The following is a 12,216-nucleotide window of genomic DNA, read 5'->3' on the forward strand; positions in this document are numbered from 1 at the left end:
ACTCTCTGTGCTTCTGATCTGTAACGTTGACAGGAAGTGACCGCCATGAGACGGCGTATCATCTCTAGTCAACGACTCTCTGTGCTTCTGATCTGTAACGTTGACAGGAAGTGACCACAATGAGACGGCGTATCATCTCTAGTCAACGACTCTCTGTGCTTCTGATCTGTAACGTCGACAGGAAGTGACCGCCATGAGACGGCGTATCATCTCTAGTCAACGACTCTCTGTGCTTCTGATCTGCTGGTTCAAAAGTAGAGCCCAGCGCCTGACCTTGGCATTTTCCAGGTGGTTAAAGATGCTGCATGTGTACGGCCCCTAATCCTCCGTTAACGTAGAGTTTCATTTGCCACCTAGCTAATGTTAGTGTCAAGATATTGTTGTCATAGAAACACAACACAAGCGCAATGCATCATTATGAACAGTGCAGGGAGCGCTTTTCTGTGAAGTGCTGGGATGAAGCGCTCCCCTGCGCCCTGTCACCATTTTCCATGAGGACACAAACCCGTCCTCACAACTCCTGCTAGTCAACATAACTCATGAGGTTGTTTGGAACAGTCACTCTCCTCTGTGCCATCACACCTGAACAAGTTAAGTCCCGTGAAGCAACACATAATTATCATCTTTATATTAGCTGGAAGCTGCAGCAGTAATGTGAGCAGAGTGAGAATTCTCACCTGTGTGTCAGTAATATTAAGTGTGGAAAGACAAGATGAACTCAGGTACTTTATGCAATTTGCTATAAATCACCTCAAACTGACACCGAGATGAATATATAAATATATTATTACCAAAGTTTCACATTCAGCTGCTAGTTTTTAATTCTTTAGATGCTCTGTTGAGAATTGCACTTGGTTGCATTTTGTCCCACCTTCTCTGATGCCTGTGAATGCATCGCCGTCCTCCTCACATTAGAGAGAGACACTTTTTAAGAAGCAGATGATTTTGCCTCTTGCCAAAGCCATGAATCAAAGATGACAGGTGGCTTGGCGAGATCATTTGGAAGCGTTACACAGCTCTGTTTGTATTCAGCGCTCCCGCCGACTGAAGTCTGACTTTGACTTGACACTCAGAGGGCTGGACCTGGTTCACTAGATTAACACTTGATGCCTTCAGTCAACTCAAATCAGCAATTCCCTGGAAAAGGACGACGCTGTAAAGTCACGACTAATGTGTCTTGTCCAAAACATCAAAAAAGATTAATGGTTTACATGCGTGGACACGTCCAGAGCGTGATTGACTCTCAGCTCGTCAGTCAGAGAGATGTCAATAGACGGGACAGATTCACATTCATCAAGGCTGACACATGAGAGTGAAAATGAGGGTACGCTGACTCGAGCTGCACCCTGAATGGAGATGAATAGAAACATCAGTTGAGGAGAGCCTAAATGGAAATGCAGAATGTTATCAGTTTAATCACAGGCCTTTTGTCTCACAGCGTCACTATACTCAGAGCAGCACAGGAACACAACACTGGCCTTGTCTCAAAATGATCTATCTGCAAACTAATTGTCAGGGAATTAGAGACGAGGAAATGGAGGACAGATCAGCACGACTCAGGCTGTCAAACACTTCCCGGTAATTTTGCATTTGTACGATACAATCAATAATGCCAGTGACCTTCCAACCGACACCGGCACACCATGAGGACGGGCTCGGTGGGGACGGAGCACCTGCTGCAACAAGCCAACACGCCGTCTGCGGTCATTTTGACTTGACCAGTGGACTTCACTACAAGCTGATTGGCTGTAGAAACAGGTGACAAGATGTACGTTCTAAAACCAGCCACTGGCGATTTGATCAGCTGAGTGTCAGGTGACGCCATCAGCCACTTGAGTCGAGCTCAGACCGGCCAGTTCACACCGCTAAAGCTCGGGCCACATTTTCCTGACTGAACTCGACCCAAGTCTGAGACAGTTATAACCGAACCCGGCCAAACTTTACGCAGTTTGTTAACTGACATAGTTATTGTGTGAAGTTGCGTTCAGGCGTTGTCACGTAAATAGCAAATTCCAGCAATTGAACAGGCCGTAGCACAACACAACAGCACATCAAGTGGGCCGAACGCAAACAGAACCCCAAGCAAAATTTCTGATTGTTATCTGAATCAGGCCCGACCCACCCTTAATGTGCTGATGTTTACCATGTTTACATCTTTATTTAGCATGTTAGCATGTGTAAGTTAACGCTAAATGCAAAGTACAGCTGAGGGTGATGGGAATTTCATTAGTTTTTCTTTAGTTATCTGGGCGTAAACCATCTGATTGGGCAATCACTAAAGATATTACAACTCACAGTGAGTGTGTTTACATCGACAGTTTAATTCCCTTTTCATTCATAATGAAAGTTCATTCCTATTAAAAGTGATCTTGTAAACACCTAATTCAGAATGAAAATGGCCAATGCGATTGAAAATTCAATCCGATGTAAGGGGCTGGAATATTCCGTTTCTAATTCCGAATGAAAGAATTTCTCGCACTTGTATACACTCATTCCTCTTTAAGTTCATTCCAGTCTTTCTGTACATGCTCGTTTCCTTGCCCTTCTGACGCCATGACGTATATAGCGCGCATAGCAACGGGCTGAGATAGAGCAGTCGGACTTGTTGTACTCACCGGTTTCCATTCTCCACAGCACGGTCTTCTACCTCCCTTCTTCGACCTTCTACCTCCCTTCTCCTCCTCAACAGACGAAGCATTAGCAGAACAAGGTTGTTGTCGTACTGCTGCTTCAAGAATATCAGCAAAACAAGCCCGAAAAAGGCACTAAGAACGGCGTCGTCAAGCATCTTGTTATCCGGAGCGAGGACTACAGTGTTTTCTTCCGGTAAACGTAAACACGTAACATCCGCCCCGCCCCCTATCCAATCAGAAACCTTCCCTGCCCCAAACCTTGCGCAGACCGAATCAAGGCGATTAAACTGATCTCCCGTGTAAACCCTCATTCAGAATGAATATTCCCCATGTAAACTACCTGGAAAGACTTTAATTCTGAATGATTTCATTCAGATTTATTTCATTCTGAATGAGAAGCCATCATGTAACCGCACCCAGTGTCACAGCTTTTCCCTAAATTAGCTCTGGTTCTTGAAACGGTTCCGTGTAGGACTCTTGGACTCCTGGTGCTATGTAGCGTACCAGCCCGTTTTCCACCAGTTTTGAGATTGTATCTAAGGATGTGTCATCAACAGAGGCTGTTGCACTGAAAGTATACAGTAGTGGCAAGATGGCACATTGTATTTATTAGCTGTGAACTTGCGCTCAGTTATTAACAGATATTCTTCCCCCTCAAGCGTGGACCAACTATTAATATGAACACTACACACTGTATTTCTGTCGACGAGTTCTTATTTGACCTGTAGAATATGATGTGTCCACTGATGTCGTCACCGTTTCCACTTCAAGTCAAGGAAAACCTGCCATGTTTCAGTTCCAGCTGGGAGCCAACTTCACCAGCTTTTTAGGTTATGAAGTAAATTATTTTTGATCGAAATGCTTTGAATGCTTCAATAATAAGGTGCAGGACACAGAACCTGCTCCACGTTGGTAGTAAGGGGAACCTGAGGGGAGCATGAATGTGAGTATCAAACTTATTGGCACTCCATCAAACTGTTTCTGACACATTTCACTTTAAACCACCGTCGACCTGATGATGGGGCTGGATGAAGAGTCAGAGGAACGGTAGGATTCATCCTCTGGGGAGTACAAACGTCTGCATAAAATGTCATGCCAATGCATCCAATAGAGGTCGAGATATCAGTCTGGACCAAAGTCATTGACTGGCCATGCTGCCATCCATAGAGCCACATGCTAGCATTTTCAAAAACTAGAAAATATCTTCACATATCAAAAAACAAGGATCCACCAACACATAACAAAATAAATGATAATTCAGTCGATGAATCTCTCACTGCATGAGTTAGGAATAAACTAGGAATAAAAAAGATACGGGATCATTTCTACAGCACGACTTCAGTGTGTTGCCTCTAGTGATTTCATACACAGAGACCAAACCAAAACTATGCTAAGCTAATTCTTGTATTTGCTCATCTATTGTGAACAACATGAGGGGCAACAGATGGACCCATCTTGAGTCTCACTGGAGTCACAGTGTAACACAGAGTGTAGGTGTTGTCTTAAAGACAGTGCTCTGACCTGGCGCCCGCAGCTTGGCCTGGCTGGACGAGCGAGCCAGCGGCAGGCTCTGGCGGAGCCGGTTCATCCGGTTAAAGCCGATGGGGATATCAGGCTCCGACATGGTCTCCAGATTTTCAGCTGACGCAAAGGATACCCTGCTGGTCTGGTCAGCAAGAGCCGGCTGTGTCGGGCTGAGTCGTGTCACACGTGGGGTGCGAGTCTGCAAGACACCAGATAAGAAGTTAACAGAGGGGGGGAAGAAAACAGGTGGAGTGCAAAGATGAAGAGCACTGATGATGCTGTGACATCTATTTCTGCTCTCAGGACAATACAGTGATCAATGAGCTGACACTGAAAATGCAGAACACAAAACAAAATGGCCTCGGGAAATCAATGCAAAGAAAGAAAACAGCGAGTGAGAGAGAAGCTTTTAGCGCACAGGCACAGACTCAAACAGTTCACCTCACACAAAGCAGCCTTTACATCTTCTCTACGACAGAAGGGACGCAGAATCCTCAAGATAAAATTAGAGTGACTGAGGCAGCCAGGTTAAACACACCGACTCAAACCCAGAGTCAAAATACGCCCAGGCTGCCCTCAGAATAGTCCACCTGCATTAATAATGACGGACAAAAACTATTGAACAATGCTTCAATTAAATTTTCAAAAGAGGAGAGTGAAGTGTGGAGAAACAAGGATAAAAAAACTCGGCGGGGAGCAGCAGTTGCCGAGTGAAACGTTTCTGGAGGAAGATAAAATAAATGGCTGTTATTCTGCAGCTACTGGAAACTACTGCTCTAACCCCGAGCAGGCGACAGCGAGCCGACTGCAACTGTTCGGTAAAGAACTGAGCAAACACGAGCATTGTAATGCTAATGACTGCAACAAAGCCTCCATCCGTAATGCAGATTACCGCCAATATTTCACCTGTCCAATCTGAACCACTGGGGAGCCCAAATTGTGAAGGACCTCTCATTACAGCGTGGCCAGGAGCTGCTGCAGCAGGTTGGCTTTTAATGAATCCTCACTGACAGACATTTTCCAGCCCAAAGAATACAGTAATGAGCTCCCACAGTGCTGTGTGAAGCCAGCTCCGATTGCCTTCTGCATCTGTGGTCTTTGCTTAGAGCCTCACGAGCACTGTATGGGTGCTGTTTGATTTCTTGAGGCTACAACAAGCTGAGAGCATGCAGCCGTGGCACTCAGCCATGCATGTGTGAGCAAACATGGAGGAAAGTCAAACACATCGTGTCAAAGAGACGCAAACATGAGGGCTAAAATGCACATGCATACGCACAAATACCAAACTATATCTTGGGGCTTTGCTCCTTTTGCATTAATAGTGTTTTGAGAGTCCACATACACAAGCACCCACACACACACACACACACACACACGTCTTCTAACACTGAGAGCAGCCTGACAGATTATGTGCGCTGCCTCTCATATGTTTGGAGATTTATGGTCTCTGAATGCGCTTGTCAGCCAGACGCCGCACACCTTCTGCCTTCAACCACACAAGAATGGAGCTACTGAGGAGAGAAGAATGCAGCAAACGGGAATCATAAAGTTTGTGTTTAGTGAAGCGTGAAGAAAAAGAGAGCAGATAGAGGCAGGGAGAGGAGCGCCGGAGCTTATATGCACGGGAGGAATGGAGGAAGAAGAGAATAACAAACAGACGAGAGAGTTAAGAAGGGGAACTCAAAGATGGATGAAGTGATGCATTCTCTAACTTTTCCCTAACTAGAGTCGATTTCCTCTTGGATTTGCTGCAGAGGAACTTTTCTTCAGGTGGGAAGAAAGAGAAGGAAGCTCGGCTAACACCGGTGTTTTATTTCCCACAGTAACAGTCAATCAACCTTCCCACAGGATGTCTCGGTGGACCTCCTCCTTCTCACTCTCTACTGATGATCATCCATAAGACGGTCGCTGCAGTTGTCGTATCTGAGCGGCTTCTGTTGCAGTGATAAGTCATTACAGGAAATGGCTGATAAGAATCACCACAATCACACTATGATTTAATTAATACATTTCATGGGATGTGGTGAGAATATATGATGCAGATTCGTGACTGAAGTGTAAATGAAATTGATTTTCATATCGACGTGCTCTCAGGAGAGCCAGAGAAACCAGAACACATCTGAGAGGTGTGATAATGCTGAATCAAACATGGAAATACAGATTCATAGTTTTGAGGAAAAGCTTTATTGGCAGCGCTGAAATTGTGGTAAGTGTGGCTTTTAACTACCAGAGGATAATTCATTAAAGACTGATCAGGATTAAATTATAAAAGTCGTCACTTTAAACAGATTAATTGGAGAAGTCGAGTTCTTTACTCATCTTGTGTTTTATTCTGAAAAACGATTTCTGTAACATTGTAGCATCAAACACAAATAATGGTCTGTAACGCCAGGGCCACACTGCCCGCGGAAGCGCAGCGCACCGAAATTCTCGCACGCGCCGGAGCACCTCCGTTCACATCAGACGCGCATTTCTCCATGCCGTCAACAAGCGATTCTGCTCCCAGCTCTTGTTTTTCACTGCCTGGCTTGTCAGATTCCCTCGCGGCTCGCGCAGAAAATAGACCAGACGCCGAATTGATCGCTGCAAATCGTGAGCCTGCCGCGGAGCTTCCCGGCGCGGCGCGGCCAGTGTGGACGACACAGTTGGTTAACATGGGCGCCGAAAGGAAACTGCCTTCTCTTCTCGGCGCTTCGAGGCTATTCGCGGCGCTTCCGCGGGCGGTGTGGCCCTAGCATAAGTCCTGAAGGAGAAGCTGCTGTCTGAATACTAAGAGATGCATCAGAGGCTCCGTCACACTCTCTCCATTATAACATCACTGTTACTGATGCAGTGATTGTTCTGGCTGAGGCCACTTCATCACACAGCGTCCCAGAAGAGAATCCACGACAGTAGCTAAAACTTGGTGAGATACTCTGCTGTGATCTGAGTCCTGCTACGTCTGAGATTCAAACACATCAGTTCGTCATGATCCTCACAGCTTTATGTGCTTCTTAAAGCTTCAACAATTAGTCAATAAAACAAATGACAGAATAGTTAACGTGCAGCTTTCTGAATTATTGAATAATCCATCGTCATTTTTGTAGCAAGTGAAATGAGAAGAGGCACTTTGAATTTGACACCGTTGATAAAAATCATGAGCAGAGGTAAAGCTGACTCACTACCAGTCCACCGTGGTTGCATAGCCCACCAGTCCACTCGCCCACCAGCCCACTGTACCCACCCTGTGGTTATATGACTCCGCCCACCAGTCCACCCCTTGGTTGTATGACTCCGCCCACCAGTCCACCCTGTGGTTATATGACTCCGCCCACCAGTCCACCCTGTGGTTGTATGACTCCACCCACCAGTCCACCCTGTGGTTGTATGACTCCGCCCACCAGTCCACCCTGTGGTTGTATGACTCCGCCCATCAGTCCACCCTGTGGTTATATGACTCCGCCCACCAGTCCACCCTGTGGTTATATGACTCCGCCCACCAGTCCACCCTGTGGTTGTATGACTCCGCCCACCAGTCCACCCTGTGGTTGTATGACTCCGCCCACCAGTCCACCCTGTGGTTATATGACTCCGCCCACCAGTCCACCCTGTGGTTGTATGACTCCACCCACCAGTCCACCCTGTGGTTGTATGACTCCGCCCACCAGTCCACCCTGTGGTTGTATGACTCCGCCCACCAGTCCAGTGTCTCTGACAGTCTCCATCCATGTCAGTGAAAACATGGATGCTTCACACACAGAAGATCTATACAATCAGCACAGTTTCAAGATTAGAGTCACCAATTCAGTATCTGACCAAATGTCTCCCCTTCTGTTCCTGAGATATGACGTTAAAACATGATGATGTCACAGTCAAGCTGACCTTTGACCTTTTGACCTTCATTATTTTATCCTGTTAGACATTTGTGTCAGGTTTGTGAGGTCACAGTGACCTTGACCTCTGATCTTTTACCATAAAATTCTAATCAGTTTATTCTTCAGTCCAGGTGGTCGTTTGCATCAAATTTAAAGAACTGTCCTTCAAGGTGTTCTTGAGATACTGAGTTCACAGGAATGAGACAGATTAACCTTTGACCACCTAAATCCAATCAAATCAATGTTGTTTTTACTATAAGATAAAAAGAATAAAGATGAATATGAGGCTGTCACATGACCATAAAGACATTTCTTTTCTTGGTTAGCAGCAGAGAAGAGCAGAATGACTGTAGTAAATATCAAAAAGGGAAAGACAGAAAGTCGTAACGACAGTATCGATAAAAATGGAAGATGAATATTGAAACTGTTTCAAATATTTAGAATCAATATGTATTAATTAATCACTATTTTTGACACTGCTTAAGTCAACATATATTGTACTTACAGTAATGATTGCTTGATGTATCAATCTCAAGCAATTTATCTATGAACTGATCAATGATCCAATATCACAGATCGTCTTAAGGTTGCACCTTTATTTTGAAAGTCTGTGTCAGCGTCAAACAGCAGCAGGCAGACGACAAGCAGCCGAGAGACAGACGATGATTTCGGAGAAAAAAGGGGTCAATAGACAGAGCACATGGCGTACTGTTTGTAAGCAATGATGTTACGAAATAAAACACGACGTAACGTTACCTGCCTGGTCATTAGCTGCTCTGCTGCATCAACGTTCAGCTGAAAAACCGTGCATGCAGGCTGAGATTCAACTGAGCTGCTCTGTCAGGAGACGCAGCGACTTGAACTTATGTTGAGTAAGAAAAATAATAACACTACATGTAATCTTTTAAGCTTTGAGTAGAGGAAAAGTCTGCTAGCGGCTCGACTAATTTAGGCAATATAAACATGCTTAAGATAATAATGGGTGATTAGCAAAAAACAACTGTCTTGTCCCTGATTCTTGACAATTATTACCGTCAACATCTTGTTGTTAATCCGTGTTGTTTGGCTGTTTGGAGAAGTTTGCCTTCAGGGCTTTGAGAGAGAGAACTCTGAAGATCAGGGTTTGTATTACAATGAAAATATTTCTATTACAAAGGACTCTCTGTCAGAAAGCCCTGAAGGTTAACCTACCCCATGGGCTGTTTTATGTGTTAGTGGAGTCAGTTTAAACTCAACTTTACTTCACTTATTATTTATGTGTTGTTTTTATCTTTCATGGCCAAAAGCAGAACAGAAAGAAGTGGCAGCTCCTTCTGGAACAGACTGTATTAAATGAGCATATAGTATCGTCTCATATCGATCGCAGGCGCCTGAATCGCATCGTATCGTGGAAGATTTTGTATTATCAACAATTATCGTGTCGTTGTCCAATGAATTGACATAATATGTTACGTTAATGAAACTGGTGATTTACAACACTAACATAGAGATGTCTTAGTCGGTGGCTAGCAGCTAACAGTGCTAACAACGGCAACAGTGCTGACAGAGCTAAAGGTCAAACCAACATCAAAGACCTAGTGGTGACGAAAGCCAACTGTTGCGTCGTCTACGTCGCTAAACCTGATAAACCCGCTGCTTCTTCCCACTTTAACCTGAATAACAAACCAGGGCTCGGTGCTCCGGTTGGATCCAAACGGAGAGCCGGGGCTAGCTCAGAGACTAGCGGAGGCTAACTGGCTGTGCTTCCCTCCGGTCATGCTGCGGCTAACGCTCCGCTAGCCGCTCCCAGCTAGCTCCGGTTTGTTATTCAGGTTAAAGTGTGAAGAAGCAGCGGGTCTGTGGGGCAGCTGAGTGAAGTGGAGCCTGAGGAGGAAGCACCGGTTAGCCCCGGTTTCACTACAGGCAGATTCACTCGCTACAGGGGCGAGGAAATAAAACCTGAACAGCCAATCAGAGTGATCTCTCTCACTGACAAGCTCCGCTGCCGATACAACATGCTCAATCGGCCGAAAAGCAGCCAACACTGATGCCAACGTGCCGACAGTGCAGGACACACCGCAAAAACTAGGGCGACAGACGCTGGACGATCGTCAGCTTGGTGTGTCAGGGCCATGCCAGGAGTTTTCACCTGAGGGGGAACCTAATGGTGGGCGCTACACTTCAGCAACACTGCCCTCCCAAACCACAGTGACGGTTATCAGCAGTAAGGCGACGATTAGCTGTGGGAAAGTGTTCTGGACAAGGCGAAACACCCTTTGGTAACAAATGCCAGTGGGAAACACACACACGTATCACATACACTAACATGCACGCACAGAAGCTCAGATTCCAACACACAGAGGAAGCCTGACTTCAGTCTCTGCTCAGGACGCCATTATTCCACCATCTTTATATAGACGTATAGAGCTCCTGTGAACTCAAATGCATTTCAGCAGTGTGCAAAAATGCTGCTAAATAAGCAGAATGTCCAGATATCCCCTCCTATAGACGATAAGACACCTTTATTGATCCCCAGTGGGTGAATTTGGTCAGCATCCGAGTCCAAAGTAACAAACTGTGGTGCATCATCACAGCTGAGTTTACAGTAAGGAGCCCAGTCGTAGCGTCATCAGGCCGCATTAATGGGCAGCACAAAGCTCTCTGAAGCTGAACCAGCTGCTACAAAATGTGCATCAAACATCCGTCTCCTCTGAAACCTGAAGTAGCGAGGACACACTCAGAAATGTCTATTTATATTTTCCCGCATGAGGGATCCAATGAATTTCATGAGGGCAGAAACAGTCATGCAACAGTTCTGGTTTTCTGCAGCTCCAGACTGAATTGAAATCACTGAAGGAAGACGCTGAGGAGAAGTGTATAATTCCACTTCTTCCACCTTCCTGTCTGACTGTGATCCGCTCAAGAACACAACTGTCAAGTTTCCATTAATGAGCTTCTGTGCAGAAAAAGTCCATTTGTCACCTCTGCAGAGACACTGCTGCTTCTTCAGGAGCACCGACAGTCATGACTTTAAAACATGTCTGAGACACAAACAGCCTCTGATTCACTAAATCACGACAACACTGCGACACCAACCCCAGATGGTGTTTAAATCACAATCTCATTATTCTGTGATGACTGAAAAAAGTAACATCTCCTGAAATAAGCATCAAATTTCTTTTATTTTCATTTCATCAGCACAGATGATAATTGGGAGATTTAATCAGAGAGCACAATGTTTTGTTTTATGCATGTAATTTGATATAATAATTGAAATTAACATCAGCTCCTCCAACATCATGAGGTTTTTACTCAACTACTCATTTAGCTGTTTTTTCTTTCCCTCCATAACAATTAACAAACAGCTGGCTGCATACCAGCCGCTTCGACCGCAGACGCAGTGAGAACAGTTTAATCCAGTCTGGCAGAGCTGCTGCAGCACTGCTGATAATCTCACCAGCAACAACCTGAAGCCAACAAAGCTGCACACACTCTTTGTTAACGGAGGACTGAGAAGAAAAACACGGTTGAAACTACTTTTTCTTTATTGGTTGTAAGTAACGTTGTGACTTTACTGTATGAGTCAGACTTTATTATTGTTACAGAAGCATCTGGCTGAGCTTTATGACTGAGTGGGAGCTGCTGGAGTGTGGACGCATTACGTGGAGGGTTGGTGAGTCTGAAATGAGGAGTGGAGGTAAGAAAATTAAGCTCAGCTCAGACCAAAGATTCGTGACGAGACAAAACTGTCTTTTAATGTTACGGACAAACTCTCCTGTCTCAGCTCCGCTCACGCTGGCTGATGGTGTCGCCTACAACCTGCCCTGGTCCGTCTCATTTACAACCCACAGCAGGTGACAAGACATATGAGCACATGTCACACACACATACTCAAAAAAACAAAGTGTAGACTGAACCACCATGACGTCCTCTTAGCAACAGCAATCACTTCAGGCCAGCCCTCAGGGCCCATGGGGTCCCACTGATCAGCCACTGCATCAGCATCCCTTCCATAAACTCATCACAAGCAGAGGCACTTCCAGGGGCTTTGTCTCTACCTTTCATGCCCTTCTATTAAAGTCCTCTTACAAGGACCTCCCCCTGAACGGGACATGGACTAACGATGTGCCAGAACTGAACCAAGATGTGGACTGGGACTCAGTATGGTCCAACATCCTGTTGACCTCACATAACCCCAATCACCAACAGATTCACTTGAACTATGT

General features: G+C 45.4%; 1 protein-coding gene across 8 annotated transcripts in view; it reads right to left on the bottom strand.

The window, feature by feature from the left end:
* Positions 1-12,216, bottom strand: part of zgc:114120 (uncharacterized protein LOC619267 homolog) — a 190,260-nt gene that overhangs the window by 66,126 nt on the left and 111,918 nt on the right. For all 8 annotated transcript variants that reach the window (XM_049563236.1, XM_049563235.1, XM_049563237.1 and 5 more), the window contains one exon: positions 4,155-4,356. In XM_049563236.1, coding sequence (XP_049419193.1) covers positions 4,155-4,356 — 202 coding nt within the window. The remainder of the gene's footprint in view (positions 1-4,154; positions 4,357-12,216) is intronic.

Source organism: Epinephelus fuscoguttatus, linkage group LG20 (genome assembly GCF_011397635.1).
Source record: "Epinephelus fuscoguttatus linkage group LG20, E.fuscoguttatus.final_Chr_v1".
In the NCBI taxonomy this organism is placed as follows: domain Eukaryota; kingdom Metazoa; phylum Chordata; class Actinopteri; order Perciformes; family Serranidae; genus Epinephelus; species Epinephelus fuscoguttatus.